Genomic DNA, 19,740 nt, shown 5'->3' with positions numbered 1-19,740 from the left:
AATAGGGTTTGACCCAATATCATGTGAATGAGGGTCAACGCTCACACAATATCGTCTAGACTTGCCATTGTTATTGCTTGTAAATTATATTTATTAACTAGCTGCGCCCCGCGGTTTAAACCGCCTAAGTCCGTATCTCGTAGGAATATCGGGATGAAAAGTTGCCTTTATGTTATTCCAGTTGTCCACCTGTCTACGTACCAAATTTCATTGCAATCGGTTCAGTAGTTTTTGCGTTACATCCTTACAAACTTTCGCATTTATAATATTAGTAGGATATTGTTTACTGCCAGTTATCTAAATTATGCGAGGGTATATTTATATTAATCAATACATATAACAGTGTCTGTGCATTGGGGTATATTAAAAAAATAATAATTAGTAAAGCGGTTTTAAAAACTAAAATAGAGCACGAAATAATTTGTCTGTCTATTTGTTTGTACACGCTAATCTCCGGAACTACTGGACGGATTTGAATGTTTTTTTTTTGCTTTATAAGTATTAGGTTTGCAGCATATAGGATATAATTTAAGTCGGAGTATCAGCCCGGAAAAGGGCTGGTACGTCTGTTAACTGTCCACGAGTATATATTGACCATACGGATGTACATACAGAAGGGAAGCCTTAATTGATACTAGAGATTACGTAAGAACAATAAAGAGGTCCACGGCCCAGCTAATTTCGTATCGAGACTAGACACAGTGCATTGTGCACGTGTGATTGAGGAAATGGACAGTTATTTTAGTGGCAGCGAGTGGTTAAATGCGCAAGTTGTACGTTATGACTCGGAAATTGCAGTTTAAAATTCCTATTTAAAATCTGTATTTAAATTCCTATTTAAAATCTGTATGGAATGTTATGCTATGTATTAAACAACCCTTTTATCGTATTTTCTTGTGTTTGATTTTACGCGAGTATTATGCGTTTAGAAATTAAAAATTAAAAATTTCTTAACGTTTTTTAAACGCGATTTATTCATTATATTATTAACGCGACGTTTCGAATACTTTACAGCGAGCGTGGTCACGGGGAGACTACCCGTCGGGTTAATAATATAATGAATAAATCGCGTTTAAAATTCGTTAGAAAGTTTTTAATTTCTAAATCCTTTTATCGGTTTAAGAGAGGTGGAAGAAGTCGAATATTAATGTCTGTCAGTATTGTCTTGAAGTGCTGCCCCGATTTTGAGACGGCTTCAGTATTTCGTAGTGAAGCTTTTGGCCCATTTTATGTGCTGAAAACATAAGCAATACTTTATATTGATAAAGTGTGGTACATTTTTATGTAATAATGAGGTATTAAATGAAATTAAACATACACAATCTAATCTTTTTTATAAATATTTTGTACTCTTTAATTCAATGTGTGTTACAATAATAATTATTAATAAAAAAAAAGAAATCGCCTTGCAATTGTTAGAACTAGACCAGACTTAAATTGGAACACACGGGAAGCACTAGATTTCAAATAAAAAAAAACTTTTCAAAATCGGTTCACCCATAGTTCACCCATAGCGATAGTTCTGACATAACAAGGCGTAAAAAAAAAAGTTTTGATAACCTCCACCTTTTTTGAAGTCGGTTCAAAATCAATTACAATATAAACTTTATATACATATTGGTAGTCAAGCACGCTTCAGCACGATTTGGGCCAGCTCGCACCGGGGAAGTACCACACCCCCACAGAAGACCGGCGTGAAATAGCATTCTGCTGTGTTTCGTTCGGGAGCCGGAGGCCCATGTCCTTTTCCTTACCCTTACCAGTTTCTTTATTCCTCTCGCCAATCCTTTCTGAATCCCTTCCCAATTTGAAGTCGGCAATCCATTTATAGAGGCGTAAGGTCTCCAATGGACTTTATGCCTCTCTAAATGTTCATGGGCGGTGTTAGCGTCTAACGCAGTGGTATATCTGGCATCTCAAGCCTTTTCTATATGATTATTGGTATTAGCCGATATAATAAATGAACATTTCAAATTTCAGGGTGGCGACGAACACCCCCCATCTGGTGAGCCTCGGCACCGGCAGGCTGAGTACGGCTGTGACCTTGCATCCGATCAAGCAAGGTAAGATTAACATACATAGTTTATCTCTTTAGGTACTGTCAGCAACGAAATATGCGTAACAGTCGGTTATTAATCACTGTGGGGTGCAACTATCCACTCTATAAATAAAAATTCATCAAAATAAATCTAGCCTCCTGGTTTAGTAATGTGACAAACACACAAGCAATAAAGTTGTAAATTAAAATGTCTATTTACATACACACATTACAGCATACTTAAGTATGTATTAAATAAATATGGTTTGTATGTATGGATGTTTGATACTCTTTCACGCGAAAACAACTCACCGATAAGCCGTATTAAATTTGTACAGTGATAGATTATTGTCTGGATTAGTACATCGGCTTCTTTCTACTCGGATATCACGCGAGTGACGCCGCTGGTTACAGCTAATGTACAATAAAGAAAGCACAAGTAATTGCAATACAGTTTTCCATATCTTATATATAAAAATCTATTGCTGTTCGTTAGTCTCACTAAAACTCGAGAATCACTTAGCGGATTTTTCATAATTTTGCTTTTGTTTCATTTATAATAGTCCAGGGAAGGTTTAAAAGTAAGAAATATATAGAAAAATGTATCACCAAACTTTGTATGGCGTTGCGAAGTTCGCCGGGTCAGCTAGTAACATTAATAAATAGAATATTCCATTAAAGTATTTTATTTCCTTATTTCAGGTCGAGTAACTATCGGTTCTGATCCCACCTGCGATATATACGTAGTGGGGACCGGTGTTGCCAGCGTCCACTGCCGGGTGGAAAACTCCCACGGTGTGGTCACACTGTACCCAGTCAGCGGGAGCACGCTCCTCGATGGGTTGCCAGTTGACAAGCCAACACGCCTGTCGCAGGGTGAGTTGGGGTTTAAAAGTATTCATTCTATTTATGTAAGTAGCCACAATCTACTGTTACAATAATGTAAAACCCAATAAATTAAGTGAAAAAAAAGGTGACGAAATCGCTTCCATAAGTCTCGTCAAGTATAGCAGTGTGATAATTTAGGAATATTATGTTCCGTTTTTTTCCGGGGGTCTTCAAGGGTAGAGTGAACAGGTACCTTCTAGGGAAGCGCACTCCACCTTAGACTACATCTACGCTTACCAGGTGACGATATAGTAGTCATGCGCTTCCCTATTACACATAAAAAAAAAGTTAAAATGGGGAAAATATTGTAAGAAAATATATGTCCTGAATCTGGCCTTTTGCAATAGTTAGTGAATAGTGTTATTCTTAATGCATTTGTTAATCAACAACCTTGGTATTGAGCAAGAGAAAATGAAGATTTAAAACAAAAGACAATTGAAATATGATTTTCTAGAACATATTAACATATTTCATCATATCTTCTTGAGCATTTATATTTTTCAATAATATCTTTCCTATTTTCAATTGCAGGTAGTATGCTAACAATAGGCAGATCGAACTATCTCCGTTTCAACCATCCCGAGGAAGCGAAACTCATGAAGTCGGTACTCCCTTCTGGCCATGTGTCTATGGCCCCCGTACAGTTCACGCCGAATGAGCAATGTTTGCCACCGGGTATGTACCTTATTGTGTGGGGAGAAGGTTCAATTTGAAATGATTCAGTTCAGGCTGGGTTAGTGGTGCCTGCCACCAGGTGTGTTCCTTGTGCTGTGGGAATAAGGTTGTCTTTAGTAATATTTTATTGAAGTGAAACTTCTTTAGAATCGTTGTGATTTCAAACCTGATGCAACGGAAAAACGACAGGTAAGAGACACAAATACAAAAATGTGTAGAATGAAGCCGGCAAAGAATGAGACAGAAATATACATACTGTTTTATATTTTATTCATCTCATTCTTTGTTCGATTTACTGAAGTTTCACTTCTATCGTGTGTGAATCGCACACACACCTTTTTTTTTTAAATATAGTCACTATGTACCTTATAGTAGGAGAATAAGGTTCATTTTTAAAAGATAATATTCTTGTGATGTTAGGAAATGAGAGTGCTATCAGTAAGAACATTATATCTTATAGCGTTGGAATAAAGTTCAGTTTTTAATGACTTTATGCATGCTGAGAGCATGAACAGTTGATGCCATCACCTACGGACTAATAGTATTGAATTAAAATTGAATTTGGAGCGATTCAATCAATGCTTGACACCACGTATATGCTGTACACAATAATGTGCCTTATTATAAACAAATAAGGTTGACTTTCAGACGACACCGGCTAAATTTTGTCAAAAAAAAATCGGTATCTAATCCTTGTGTGATGAGAATAGGGTCTATATTCGAATGATACTATTAACATCATTTAACTACTGCATGTTATGAGGTTTATACATAATTGCAATGGAATAAAGTCGATATTCTGATGATGCACTATTGGGTATGGGCTTTAAGAATGAAGCGATGATAATGAAAAATACTTTTATTGTAATGATACAGCAAGAACAACAAGTGACAACTGAACTTAAAGTACATTGCAGCGCCACCTAGTGAAATTTTCTATCTTTCTGTATGTTTGCTCAACATTCTTGAATATAATTCCGTTGTAAAACATATTAGTAAAAAGGCATTATAGATTATTATGTATTTATTTGCTAACTTATTTCTCTCTTTCAGGATACGTCAACCACGCAGACCCCAACCAATGTTACCAAAACACCAGCATTAGTAAGATATACAAGGATAATTCCCTCTCCCAGCTAGACCAAGAGTTAGATGTGACCCTAAAGGAAATGTCCAGAAAACCACCAACTGTACCTAGGAAGCCTTATAAGGATCTAGACGCGTCAGAATCGAATTCAGACCAGGAATCAAAACCGAAGATAGGCAGTATTATGGCGAAGGTGTCCAAGTTTGAGTATTATGCTAAGCAACAGGTATATGAATTTAATACCAATATTTTATTTTTGATACATATAAGTCATATACTTTTACATCACTGAATTGATTTAGTTGAAATAAAAAAAAATAGTTAGTATCTGTGTAATAATGACGTGTCCTAAATTAAATATACTGAAAAACATCTATCAGTTCAGGAAAGATATTAAAAAATCTTAAACTCCTCTCCTCTAACTAATTTCTTTCAGTACTTTCTTTCGATTACTTTCAGGCATCCAGACGCCTGAAAGTAATCGCTATATAGCGATTAGACCGCCATTTACTTATAATATGATTAAGTTTCATAATAAAGTTTAAGAGCAATAAATTATAACTGAATAAAAATACTATTTATCGTATTTTAATTGTCAGTGCAAGTATTTCGTAAAATAAAGTTAAATTACATGGTAAATTAACATGAAAAAACTACCTAAAAAGAACTACAATAAACTCAATCAACTACATAAATAAATATCTAACGCCCAACAGAAAATCGGCAGAAGTCAATTCTACACGAGCAACGAAAACGAAATATCTCCGAAGGTGTTCAGTTCAAATTCGCTGACAGTCAACACGCCCGCTAGAGACGTCCTCGGCGGCCGGAACATACCCAACTACATGAACAAACTGAAAGACCAAAAGATCATAGTCCTGAACGAAAACAACAGTCTGGATCCGAAGAACTGCTCCTACGCGAACGTCGCTGTGCGAAAAACCAAAATAGACGATATTGTCAGAAATTTCGATGATACGAGAACGGAGAAACTGAAAAAAGTCAATAATGATCAACAACAGAGTCGACCGGATAATCATATCTATGGGAAAATTAATGTAGATAGACGCGACGTCAAAAATGACTCGGACGCGTTCAGAAATAACTATAGAAATCAAGATCCCTATCAAAAATTGAAGAATAGTGATAGTTCGTACAGAAATCAAGATTACAAAAATCAGGAACCGCCACATAGTCTGCAGAATTCGTACCAGCAAGACTCATGTCAGAGATTGCAAGACTCGTATCACAGCGTGCAAGACTCATGTCAGAGGATGCAAGACTCGTGTAACAGTATGCAGGACTCGTATCATAGCGTACAGGAATCGTGTCAAAGGTTGCAAGAGTCGTATCAAAGCCAACAAGACTCGTGTCAGAGGATGCAAGACTCATATCACAGTGTACAAGAACCGTGTCAAAGGTTGCAAGAATCGTATCATAGTCAGCAAGACTCGTGTCAGAGTATGCAAGATTCATGTCACAGTATGCAAGACTCATGTCACAACATACAAGGCTCGTGTCAAAGTACACAAGACTCGTATAAAAGTCTAGAAGTTTCTAGCGGTGATATGGAATATACTAGAAATGAATATGCTCGAATTGATATGAAAAATATTCTACCCTCATCTACGTTTGATAGAAACCCGCAATATTCGCCTGTTTATACAAATTATGGGTATGATAGAAGTTTTGAAGCGGAGAATAGACGGAAGCAGGTAAGAATAACATTTTTTTTTTTTTGCTTTTAATGTTTAAAGAAACTTTGTATGAGTTGTGGTGATTTTCAGGTATTCTAATAAAATTTTGATCAAGAGCTAGTTAATGAAATAAAAGTATGTTTTATTGTTTATTCAATTGCTTTAATTATTTAATTTTCTTTTAAATGTTAGCGACAGGTTTGCCCTGGATAAAACCCTCATAATTATTTTGTTGTTTAAATAGAACGCTATTAAATGTCGCTTATAAATATTAATTACTAGCTGCGCCCCCCCAGTTTCACCCGCGTAGTATCCCGTAGGAATATCGGGATAGAAAGTTGCCTGTATGTTAATCCAATTGTCCAGCTGTCTACGTACCAAATATCATTGAATCGGTTGAGTAGTTTTTGCGTGAAAGAGCAACAAACACACACACACATCCTAACAAACTTTCGCATTTATAATATTAGTAGGAAGGATGTTTTATAACCTTACCGCTCAAGAACGTTTTCAATTAAATGGCAAATAGACTAATTTTAAATTATCTTAATGTGGTCTAATGATAATGTTTATCAAGATTTTGTTTATAGTGGAGTTATATCGTGTTACAGTGAAAGTACGATATTGAGGCAAGTTATGAAATTACTAGATAAAAGTTAGTTATTTCTTGAATGTTTGTTTATTTGTAAAGGAGGGGCAAGGCATTATCCATTTAATGTCAATATGTAAAATCATACAGAAAACAAGATAAATTACGATCAGAGAACAATGGATGTATCTATTAGATAAACCATATCAACACAGTTCCAACAACACAGTCCACAGTTTCGGATATATTGCAATGGTTAAACTAGCTAAATATATGAATACTTTAACAATACTTGAACAATTAATAAGGGAACTCTAATAATCTATAAACGTACATTACTATATTTCAAAATCCTATAAATATATGCTTAATTAATTTTCAAAGTCTTATCTAAATCGAAACAACTTATATCGAATTATTAGTTAATTTAATAGTTCCCCAGTGACAAAAAGAATATTTAAATCAACTGCGGCAATCATCACGAAGGAAACAATAGTTTTATCTGATAAAACTCTGCGTAAATGATAAGTCAATACCAGGTATCACTCATTGCAGTGTACAATTCAATTAATTATACACGTGTTTTGTAAAACGTAAACTTATTCGCAAAATCACGCAATAAACATTAATAACAAATTGTTTTAATATTAAATGTTATCAAGTTCATAAATAAAAAAATAATAATAATTTAAAAGTGAAATAGTGCATCTAGCTTACAATTGTGACGTCATCGCCATAGATAGATACTAATAGACGCGCCAAATCATTTTAATTTCACTAGTACAAGCGTATTAATATTTTCATTGTAAATTGTTGATTCGTGTTACCTACTTTCATATATCGTGTGTGTTAATTGTTAACATACAGCAATATGGTTGTTTTGTATAGTTGAATCTTCATTTGTATGCTTTTAGTGTATTGTGAATAAATTATAGGTAACCTTTGGTTTTTTTATATGTAGGAAATAATTAATTCGATGTTTTCTTCATTTAACATTTCCATAAATCTTAACCTCCATAAAAGTCACTTTAAAATTTATTTGTTTATATTGTCTTGTCCTTTTGTAATTAGTGTATTACATATGTTGAAAAAAATCATCGTCTGTCGTAAATATCGCGCCAAATTCTTAACTCACTTTTTTTAGTCACAGATATACTAAAGCATACAGATTAAAGTGAAATAGTTAACAAAAAGTGCAAAATGACTGTCAAAAACAATTCCAATAAGTGTCCCTCGAGGAAAAGTCTCATAAAACTATTCGTGAGAAATCTCAAGAAAAACACGTTAGCGTTGAAGAAACTGCGCACGTCAATCGATGAAAAGCATCGATTAAATGAATACGAGAGAATAATCGATTTAACGAATTCCGTCAACGACAAACTTGAAGTTGTACACAAGTTGAGAAACGACATTAAAATATATAAAACGATTAATTCGATTCTAACCAACCATTACATTAAAGAAACTAGAAACCACGAGAATACAATAGACGCGAAAATTTTGAATTTAGAACAACAGATTAAAAAATCGTACGATGATTTGAAAATCGAAGTTGTGAAAATAGCGGACTGTGTTGCTGTCAATAAAAGTCAAAATATACAAGCACCAATACAAAACAGCAATGTTATTATGGTCGGGAATGATTTGAAATTTAATCAAGTTGGCCAAATCCACGCTAGGAATGAAATATACAATACTATAATTAGGAAAATTGATAAACTGTTTTGTAACGTGGTGAGTTATACTAACAATAAACAATTCTACCAAATTCTACCATTGTTTCTTCTACATTTGGTTATATGTTTGTTCCAAAAGTCTATGTACGGAAATTCTGTATACGAGAATTACTTTATAATATTGATCACTGGCATATTTACTTGTAAAAATAAATATATACTATACACTTTAATATATACTAATATATACTATCCACTATAGCATAGATATTAAAAACCAAATATCTGAAGCACTTTAAACGGAAAACGAATTTATTATACACTAGCTGCGCCCCGCGGTTTCACCCGTGTAAGTCCATATCCCGCAGGAATATCGGGATAAAAAGTTGCCTATATGTTATTCTACTTGTCCAGCTATCTACGTACCAAATGTCATTGCAATCGGTTCATTAGATTTTTGCGTGAAAGAATAACAAACACACACACACACACATCCATACAAACTTTCCCATTTATAATATTAGTAGGATAGGATAGGATATTCTCTACATCATAGTTGTTGTATTTATATTTCTAATTACTTATTAAACAATTTGCAGGCGTATCAAGACAGGCTGAAGGAAGAGGAACAAAAAGAAGCTGAATCGGCTCGATTGGAGGAGATTTTGAACATGTGTGCCGAGTATGAGAGACAGATCTCGTCAGGTTCGTGAATATTTATTATATCAGGCTGGGGGAGGAGTGTTGTTCTAGTTCTAGTTAATTCTAATCGGTATATTTGTATCAATTTTTGTAATTTATTTGCACACTAGATGTGCACAGCAGTTTTATTCACGATATAAACAGACAGTAAATCGACTATCTAACACACACTGTAGGAATATTTCAAATCGGACCAGCAGTTCCTGAGATTAGCGCGTTCAACCAAACTCTTCAGCTTTATAATATCAGTATAGATTATCGCACATAAAAAAATTACGACATGAGCCATGCCGTACCTTAATTTGCCTTTACGCATTTTACATGTTGCATTATAGCATAAACTCCCGTAATGTGATATTTCTACTTCTTGAAATAAATTTCAACGCCAGCATACCGTTTACGCACATTTTAGCATGTCGCTTGTTATCAAAACAAAAAGATAAAGAACGATGTTCGATTTGCACACCTACTTACATTCATGTGTTCGTGTTATCGTTTTAATCGTGGCCTGCTTAATCCAAATCTTATTGATGATTTAATTCACAAATCTCTTTAGTCGTAAAACTTTGAAAAGGAATATTTCCATATCATCATCATCATCATCAGCCCTTATATGTTCCCACTGCTGGAACACAGGCCTCCTATGAGGGTATTTCCATATAGACCAGATGAACTAATATATTTTTTGAATGGAAAATCCGTATATCCTAGATATTTCATGCCATCGAAAAAGGGCCCTGAGTTATATTCGACACCCACTTCTTAGAAGTAGTTACTAGAACTCTAAGCCCGATGTCGTGGCGAAAGAAAGTAGATTATGTATGATCAACCTATATTGGACCATAATACGTATAGCATATGGTTCATTGTAGATTGATACCTCATTATGTCTAACAACAACAATTTGAATGTATTATTGCATCATTTTGAACGTCACTTATTGAAATATATCGGCCTTGTTTCAATAGAGATACTTTCTTTCTTTGCTTTGTTCAATCAAAAATTCTCTACATTTAAATCTAATATATTAAATTCTCGTGTCACAGTTTTCATTGCCATACTCCTCCGAAACGGCTTGACCGATTCTTATAAAATTTTTTGTGCATATCGGATATGTTTGAGAATCGGTTAACATCTATTTTTCATAACTCTAAATGATCAGAGTAAGGCAGAACAGCGTTTGCCGGGTGCAGCTAGTGTAATATAAATCTTGAAGTTCTTGAATCTCTAAATACATTATCATGGTATATTATCGTCACTCAGAAATGTCCGCAGTTTTGAAATAATTAGTATTTTTGTACACTTAAATCTACTGATAACGCTATCTAAATCTACATACCTTAATGTGGACAAAGCGGTGCTTAACCTAGTAATGATTTGTGTCGTCTGTCCGCAATTACGTTCGTTAAAAATACGTCCAAAAAAACCGTGTTGGTTCACGTTTTAAATCGGTCATAAATGCGAATTATCGTACCGAGTGAAATGTTTTAAAACGCGGTTTAATAATAAGGAAAAATATCAAAAAGTGGATAGACTATAATAATGTGTTGATGTTGACGTTTAAAATAATTAAACCTGTGTTAAAAACGTTAAAATAGGATAGTTTATGAATGTGCTGATGTTTGCAGGTATACCAATCACACCAACAGAAAAGAGGTCCCATAATAAAATCATCACCAATGGCTCCCTGCCGCGTAGTGTTGTGGTGAACAATCCGAACTTCGTTCAAACTAGTGATGGATATTATAAGTGAGTGAAATTATACTATTTTAATTCATTTAATAATGCAAAGTAATATTGTAGAGTGATATAATATATAGTAGAGAGAAAAGAGAAGAAGATAGCAAGTAATTAAGCTACATAGTTTAATATTATATGTTTACTAAGCTAATAATAAAAGTGATGATTGATTCTATTATAGCGATTTCTTCTTTCACCTATAACCTAAATATAGGTGATATTTTTGATGCCAAAAGAGATTTCCAGATATTATATTTTAAAAGTAAATGCAACATGCAACATTTTGTCAAAATTCATATATATTTATAACGTTTTCAGGTTTGATACTAGTCAAAATAAAAATAATATAATGAGCCAATCGTTACCGATACAAAGAAATCTCTCGAGCTACGAAAACTTTGATACATCGCAAAATGCGCTTATGAATCCGTCCACACCTGAAATAACCATTTCAGACAATAACTATGAAAACGTCGGTCGAATGGACGAAATAGGAATCCCAGTATTCGACGATGTACAAAGAAACGATCTCTCTAGTCCAATAATGATAAGAAAACTCCAAAACGGCCCTAAACTTAACTCGCCCATAGGTAGTCCATACGAAAATGTCTATTTTAAAAATAATCTAGGTTTCAAACCGAAATCTCCAAATACACAAAGTCCAAGAACAAGGATAAAAACAACATTTGCTCATAAAAACATTCCGTCGCCTCAGTATTTCATATTCCCCACGCCTCCGCCTACAAGCACCAACCCGTTCGAAGCACAAAATCAAAATGATAGAAATCAAACCCAAGCCAATGACGTTGATGATAAAACATGCACTGGTATTGAAAAACAATTAAGTCTCGAAGAAGAAATACCAATGATCGATGATTCGGATGTTACCAACGACATTGAATTTAGATACTCAAAAATAATTAAAGACGACCCGGAATCCGAAGCTAATTTAACTAAAAATAAGAGCTTCGATGACGTTAAAAACGAATTGATGGCTGATATCCCTGAATTGGAGAAGTTCGAAGAAGATCTAAAGAATAATAGGGAAAATGTAATTAAAAATATACGTGATGAATTTAAAAAGATCGATCTAGAAGCAGACTCCATAGATAGTGTACTAGAAGATAATGTAGATGAATTGAAATCCAAGTATGAGACTTTGAAAGAGGAACGAAAGAAACTCGTGGGGGAGATACACGAAATTAAATGTAAGATGACAGAAATAAGATCACAGGAAGACGATATTTTGCGAGAGGTAAGGTTTATATGTAATTAATTTGTATTTTTTTTAGTTAGGGATGTGAATTATAATCTTTTCATTGACATAGATTAAATAGCTAGTCTAAAAAATTGTCCATAGCAAAACTGTGCCTATGTATTTGACAGAGTTTTCTAATGAGCTATACATTGGATTTTGAACATTAAGGCTATGAAATAAGGTGTTAATTTAAGTGAATGTTTTATCAACGCCGCTCTTATATTTTTAACGATCTTTTGAAATATGATTGTTAGTCTAATTGTTTATATGTAAGTCAATGTATCCAGTATTTTAAATCTTGATTATTGACACATTCAACTTGCATTATACATAGCAAAGGACTATTAGCGAATAAGAAATTGTATATTAAAAACTGTTTACATTACTTCCTTGTTAAAGAAATATATACACTTTAACAACAAAACAGTTTAAGTAAAAATAAACCCAATATTTCAGTTGGAAATGGAAAAAGCCCTAATCAAAGGCGAATACGACTCAGAAATAGCGATACTAAACATAGAACAAAAGAAAAAAGCAGAGTTGGCGGACAAAGCGAAGCAGATCGAAGAAGAGATCAGGCAAATGAAAGAGAGGCAAGAGACGAGACAGAATGAGATGCGAGATAGAGTCGAAATCGCTACTATGAAGGTGGAAAGGTATGTTAATGTTGATTTATATCTATGCTTTATATATTTTTTTTATATTCTGAAAAAGAAGTTATCTCAGTCTTTAACAGCGTGAAAGATTCGAAAGATGTTTGTGAAACATGTGTTTTTTGGCTATTACATTTGACTATTTTTAATACCCTTTTATAAGCTTTATCTGTATGTTTTTATGATTGTATGTTTGTATGTTACCCACTCCTTTAGACATGATTTTGGCCTACAATAAACAGACAGAATTAATTCAATCAATAATTAATGTCACTACTTTAAATTCATGAGTTCATCTTAGAATCCTTATAAGGATCGCGGGGATTATATAATATCCATATATATACTTTGTATAAGAAGTAACAAGTGAGACAATTTAATTGATTCTATCGTATAAAGGTGAAGTTTTTTTTTATAAAATTTATTCTAAAAGTCATTTTATAAGATAAAGATTAGAAGACATTATAAAAATAACAATTCTACTGATTAATGGCTATAGATATTTAACCAACGGGTAAATTACAATTGAAATTACTTAAGAAATAATAATTCATTCCTTTTTTCCATATAGGATCGAGAAAGATATGAAAGATAACTCCGCGACCCTTGAGGAGTTGCAGAACGCCCAGGATATATTGGACAATGAGACGAAGATATACGAAGATTTGGAATTTCAATATTTGGAAGAGGAATCTGAACTGTGAGTTATATGATAACTTTCTGTGGTTATGATCGTGTTTTTTAACAAAATAAGAATGATCTAACAAAGGATGGAGGTGTGTTAAAAATTATTTATCCAAGGAATAGGGTTTAAGAAGTTTTATTTCTACTTTTTATATATTACTAGCTGACCCGGCAAACGCTGTTCTGCTTTACTCGTATCATTTAGGGGTGTGAAAAATAGATGTAAGCCAATTCTCAGACCTACCCGATATGCACACAAAATTTCATCAGAATCGGTCCAGCCGTTTCGGAGGAATGCGGTAACAACATTGTGTCACGAGCATTTTATATATATAGAGAAGATAAATCCTTAAGCTTATAGATTTTATGTTGTTTTTTTACAGACTATCAAATAGGGAAGACGTACAGAACGAAATAATGCTTCTCAGCAAGAAAATAGACGCTCAAAAAACAAGAATACTCACGCTGAAATCAGAAGCGAATAACAATCTAACATCCGCGCTCGAAGAGACCAAAATACTACAAGCAGAATACGTCAGACTATTAAACCAAGTCGAAGAATTGACTGGCAAAGTACAGAATATAGAAAAGGAGATGAAGCCTATAGTATCGAAACTGAATTATATAGAAAGGACTCAATCGCCCGATAGTGCGTTCTACACGGATCAAACGAGAGCGAAATCGGGTGAATTCGGGTATTCACCCAGTTCAGATAGCGACGACAATGACGTGGCAAAGCTATCTAATTTCGAAGATCACACAAAACAATTGAAAGACAAATTTAACTCTATAGATCAGATGTCGCAATCGATGATCGTGGACATCGAACGGCGTGTAACATCTGACGCCATTGATCCTATAGACGTTGACGATAAATACAACGAGAGTCCTTCTAAGTCTTCCACTTCGTCGAAAGAGAAGAAAGGATTTTGGGAGCGCAACTTCGATTCTCTCAAACGGAAGAACAAAGATAAGAAGAAAACGGAGAAGGTCGACTTGATGTCGCAGAGCCTGAACGAGAATATGTTTTATAATGACAACATTGAAGTCGACACTTCGTTGGATAAGTTCAACAGTTTGCGGCATTCGAAAAAGAAAGATAAGAAAGAAAACGGCCCCGTGAAAAGCAGCTCATCGTCGAAAATACCGACATTCGCAGCGCTAGGAAAGATAATTAAAAAAGATTCGCTAAAACGTAAAGAGAGCGCCAATAAGAATAGCGAAGACAGTGAAAACATTAAAAACCGTTACGTGAAAAATTCAAAATCGACACAGTCGGATAACAAATACGTTAAAGCGAAGTCACTGTCGCCAGATAAAAAAGAGCAGTCCATCAAAGAAGAAAACGAAGACGAGTGTAGAAACGTGACATTTGACAGTAAAATAAAACCGGATAAAGAATTGAAAGTGATGCATAGAAAGAGTTGTGGGGACGAACCGAATGTGCGGAGTGAGTTCCAGAAAATGAGTGACAACGGCAAGATACCCTCACAGGATGACATAGATCGCATATCGAAGGTGACAATGGACGCGCCGATACTGTCCAGCGATACGGATATGAATTCCTTGGGGAAGAGGACGTTGGACAGTTTGATGGAGATCGAGAGGAAAAGAATGGAGATGCTGGAGGAGCAAGGTGAGTTTTTAGTTGAATTTGTGTGTTGGTGCATTAGGGAAGTCAATTTTGACGTTCTTTTAATTGTAGAGTTTTTTTTAAGTAAATTTTGTGATGATTTATCATTATGCGTTTTTATAAGCCAAGTTGAATTCATAAGATATATTTGAGATTAAAATTTATCATATTCTCAAAAGTAACTTACTTATTACATCTGTAAATGTTTTATTTATTTAAATGTTATGAATTGAATTAAAACTCAAAAGAAGACTATAAAGGTATATTTTATTATAACTTAATATTTAAAGAGCCTTTGGTCTTAACAGTAAAAAATTACAAATTTTATCGGTTTTTGTATATTATTTATATTATATTTCTATCAATTTTAGGCTGTCAAGTAATTGAAAACGAACGAGAGAAAATCGAGGCGCTGAAGCGCAGGGCACAGGACGAGACCAAGAAGCTCTGGCACGAGCGCAACAGCACCAAAACGCCCGACAGTGACAGATGTCACCCGCCGTCGCGCGAGCCGGACGGCCGCGGTGACAGGTGTCAGCTGTCAAGCGAGCCGGACGGCCGCGGTGACAGGTGTCAGCCGTCGAACGGCCAGTCGCGCGACTTTGACAGGAGTGACAGTTGCTATAGCAACGTGCTAGAGGACACGCCGAACGATGACGCGTTCAACGTGACGGGATCGACGATGTTCGAAGAGAGGTAGGATCTATATGTATATCTTATAGGTGATTTTTTTTGAAGTCCCGTATCCCCTACTTGGGTATGGGGCAGATGATACACATCTGTTCACTGTTCACTGTTCACTGATCGATTTTTTTTTATATATATTATAGATGATTAATTTTTTGAGAGTAAATACGAAAGAGTTTATGAAATATTCAATAGTTAGTATGAGTCATCGAAAATCTGCACTTATATTTTAAAGCTGTAGAGTTTGTGTGTTTGAACGCGCTAATCTCAGGAACTACTGGTCCGATTTGAAAAATTCTTTCACTTTTAGATGGCCCATTTATTGAGGAAGTGTATAGGCTATATATGTACCACGGGTGAAGCCGCGGCGGACCACTAGTTATAAATAAAAAAATTTCAAGCTTCAAGAATCTTAATTTTTCTTCTAGGACGAAATTTAATTTTAATGCGTTTGAAGTAATTAAACTTTAAACATGACTACTTCTAATTTAAAAGATACTGATTTGTAAATTTCTTAGTTTGAGAATCAACGAAGTATCCTCCACTAATATGGAGAGGCAAATGCTGAGGAGTCCCCCAATCACAAATACTTCCAAATGTAAAAAAATGTAATTTTTATTTTTATTTTTTTTTTATTTTTTTTTTTGTTATTCTTAAAATGTATTAATTGTAAGTTGTTGTATTTGTGATTAAAAGTTTTTTCTTTCTTTCTTTCTTTCAAGTATATTGTTACTATAGTCAACCCAAATCATAATAATGTTACCAAGAAGCTATCTAATTACTAAAATAACAAATATTATCATATATTAAAATAATGAATAGTTACCTTCCAGTCAGCGACTAAATCAATATAAACATTAAGTAAGCCAGTTTATTCGCGGCCAAGTGATAAGATAACAGCTATAAGTTGCCGCGCGAATGTCGCACCGCGTACACGTGTTTGTTTGAGGAAATCTCGTAATTAAAATAGCGGTAGATAATTCGTTCTTTGTTTGAAATGTGATAACGGTTATACGCCATTCGATATTTAAAATGCAATAACTTTGAATGCAAGATTTGAAAAAAGAACTAATCAGAAGTCGGTTCTGATTTTGAATTTGAATCCTTTTAATTGTGTTTTGATAAAGAAAACGAGTTGTAAATAATGTGATTTTAAAATTGGAACGAGTGATCGTTTGTTAAAATATATCTTAATTTTGAGTATGGTGACCTTTTCGAAAATGGACTGATTCATACGTTTTCTCCATACACTTACATTACGTTAATAAAAGTACGACGTAAAATTACCGAAGCATTATCCCCTAGGTTATTATTTAACTATATAACTTCTGTACACAATAGACATACAAACACTGTGAGGAATTTGTTAACGAAACAACACTAAGTCTTCAAATATGAACATACATTCCATTACAACGGCGATGGCGAAATCATTATAATATGCTAATATTTAATGTTTATAAGTCTTTTAATATTGCGAAATACGAAATTAAATCTTCACATACCTTGACCTTGTTATAAGATTTCATTGTAATAAGGAATATTAAAAGGTCAAACGTTTTTTAAGTGATAACTAAGTCTGTGTTCACTTATATATATTATATAAGAAGAAAGGTTTTTGTTTGTTGTCATGTTTGTCATGAATAAATAAATCCTTTAGAATCCTCATTGGTAGGTAGTATCTTTATAAATAGGCCTGAATAGTGCAAAATGTATTTTTGTGCGTGCGATAAATAACTGAAACGGAAATATAGATAAGGGGTATGACAGAATGTTTCATGAGCGGCTCTCACCTGTCGATAGTGAACCTTATCAGCGATGATTTATTGGGAGATTTATCACTACAATGTAGGGTAGATTTGGTATTGCTTTTGTTTGGTTAAAACTAGTTTATGGGGATTTTAAATTTAGTATGTACTTTATTCGGAAAGTAAATAATTTATAAAAATCTTATTAGCTCTCTTATTTATCGTTTATTAGATTCATTTTTTCCGAAGATTTTCTAGTTTTAAGGAAGCTTTGTCTTACTTTGTGTAGTGTTTGAGCAAGGAAAATACGATTGCAGTATTTATTTATATAGTCTAAGTTACTTGAATGGATAATAAAAGAATCGTTCTAAATAGACTAATAAACTGCATCAAACCACAGACTCAACGGTCTGATGTTTCACAAGATGGCGGCATTAATTCCCAATTTCGTTTCGCGCCAAATTACCCTTGTAGGTATCTCCACTAGGTATATTGTGGTCTAGAAAGTTTTACTGCCGCTTTCGTATGTGTCATACGAATCGATACTCTGATATACAAATAGAAAATGTGGCGTGGTTATACTTTCGTTTAGACTTAAAGTATACTAGGTATAATCTTGGTTTTACTTGCATATATTATCTACTTCGGTAAGTATATGAAGTTATGTTATATAAGTTATATGGAAATTTGTAAAAAATGGATATAAGTGACAAATAATAATTAATATATACGTAATAAAAACAAATTTCAAAAAATGAAAAATGTTTTTTCCCTCTATATATGTAGTTATGTAGAAGGTTAGCCAGTTTTCTATGAGTAAAATAACACAAACTATGTACAATAGGTACCAAGATCACGGCACACAAACAAATAAATTCTCATTTTAATAAAATTTATCGCCTAGTAACTTGTACAAAGTTCAAACGATCGTCAGATAGACCTTGACCAGGTTCTTAAGCACGACATAGATTGTTTAATAACAATAAAGTGCATTTATAAATCCGTGGCGAATGGCGCGAAAAACGCGAATGACGAGCGTGCATTTACAGTCCACTAGCGACTCGAACCGCTTCGCGCGAATGCAATAATATATGATACTAGCTGCACGGCTCCGCCCGGGTTGTCATTTATCGTAATTAAAATTATTTAAACTATCATATCTCTCAAGTTGGATCGAACTGCACATGGTGTGCGAATTTTATTATAATCGGTTAAGTGGTTTAGGAGTCCACTGAGGACAAACATTGTGACACGAGATTTATATATATTAAGATATATAAACCCCCCTCTTGAATTACTCTTTCAATAAAAAAAGCCATCAAAATCTTTGCATATATATATCATATACTAACTGTTCGCCCGTGGTTAAAACTCTTAGTTAGGTTTGTGAATTTGTAGTTTTCTGGACGTGAAATAATTCTTGAAATTGGTCCAGTGGTTTTAATGTGAAAACGTTACAAACATATAGAAATACGAAAGTTTTCTCTTTATAATATTAGTGCAGATGTAGCATTGCACACACATTCGTGTTTGTGTTTTTGTTTGTTTGTTTGCGCCACGATTTTCGCGCAAAAGTGTAAATGCGACACTGGAGTTTAAATAATTTATTCGGAAAATAATTTTTATTTTTAACTGTATTTTACATTTGTCTCGTTATATTTTTTATCTCTTCTCGACAATTAGTTAATCAGTTAATTAGTTAATTAGTAAATTAGTTATTACTCAGGCAGTACAGAAAAGAACTTCGTAACTATTATCCTACTAATATTATAAATGTGAAACTTTGTAAGGATGTGTGTGTGTTTGTTGCTCTTTCATGCAAAAACTACTACATATAATAAATAGCACTCAGCACTGACATATCCAATTGTGAAAGAAAATTTGAAATCGGTCCAGTAGTTACTGAGATTATAGTCCGGTCAATTTAGACCAAAAAATGAGGGTGAAGTTACATAAAGTCCCAACAAGCTGAATTTCTGTGAAGT

At 33.9% G+C, this 19,740-nt stretch overlaps 1 protein-coding gene across 2 annotated transcripts in view; it reads left to right on the top strand.

Moving 5' to 3' along the window:
• The window catches only part of LOC119836134 (putative leucine-rich repeat-containing protein DDB_G0290503), a 79,641-nt gene that overhangs the window by 43,146 nt on the left and 16,755 nt on the right, over positions 1-19,740 (top strand). For both annotated transcript variants that reach the window (XM_038361394.1, XM_038361393.1), the window contains exons 3-14: positions 1,981-2,063; positions 2,741-2,914; positions 3,458-3,601; positions 4,655-4,914; positions 5,405-6,403; positions 9,250-9,355; positions 10,981-11,101; positions 11,411-12,347; positions 12,807-13,006; positions 13,575-13,703; positions 14,071-15,323; positions 15,692-16,016. In XM_038361394.1, coding sequence (XP_038217322.1) covers positions 1,981-2,063; positions 2,741-2,914; positions 3,458-3,601; positions 4,655-4,914; positions 5,405-6,403; positions 9,250-9,355; positions 10,981-11,101; positions 11,411-12,347; positions 12,807-13,006; positions 13,575-13,703; positions 14,071-15,323; positions 15,692-16,016 — 4,731 coding nt within the window. The remainder of the gene's footprint in view (positions 1-1,980; positions 2,064-2,740; positions 2,915-3,457; positions 3,602-4,654; positions 4,915-5,404; positions 6,404-9,249; positions 9,356-10,980; positions 11,102-11,410; positions 12,348-12,806; positions 13,007-13,574; positions 13,704-14,070; positions 15,324-15,691; positions 16,017-19,740) is intronic.

This window comes from Zerene cesonia, chromosome 22, assembly GCF_012273895.1.
Source record: "Zerene cesonia ecotype Mississippi chromosome 22, Zerene_cesonia_1.1, whole genome shotgun sequence".
Classification (NCBI taxonomy): Eukaryota; Metazoa; Arthropoda; class Insecta; order Lepidoptera; family Pieridae; genus Zerene; species Zerene cesonia.
Note: the sequence above shows the minus strand (reverse complement) of the source record. Positions and strands in the feature narration are given on the sequence as shown.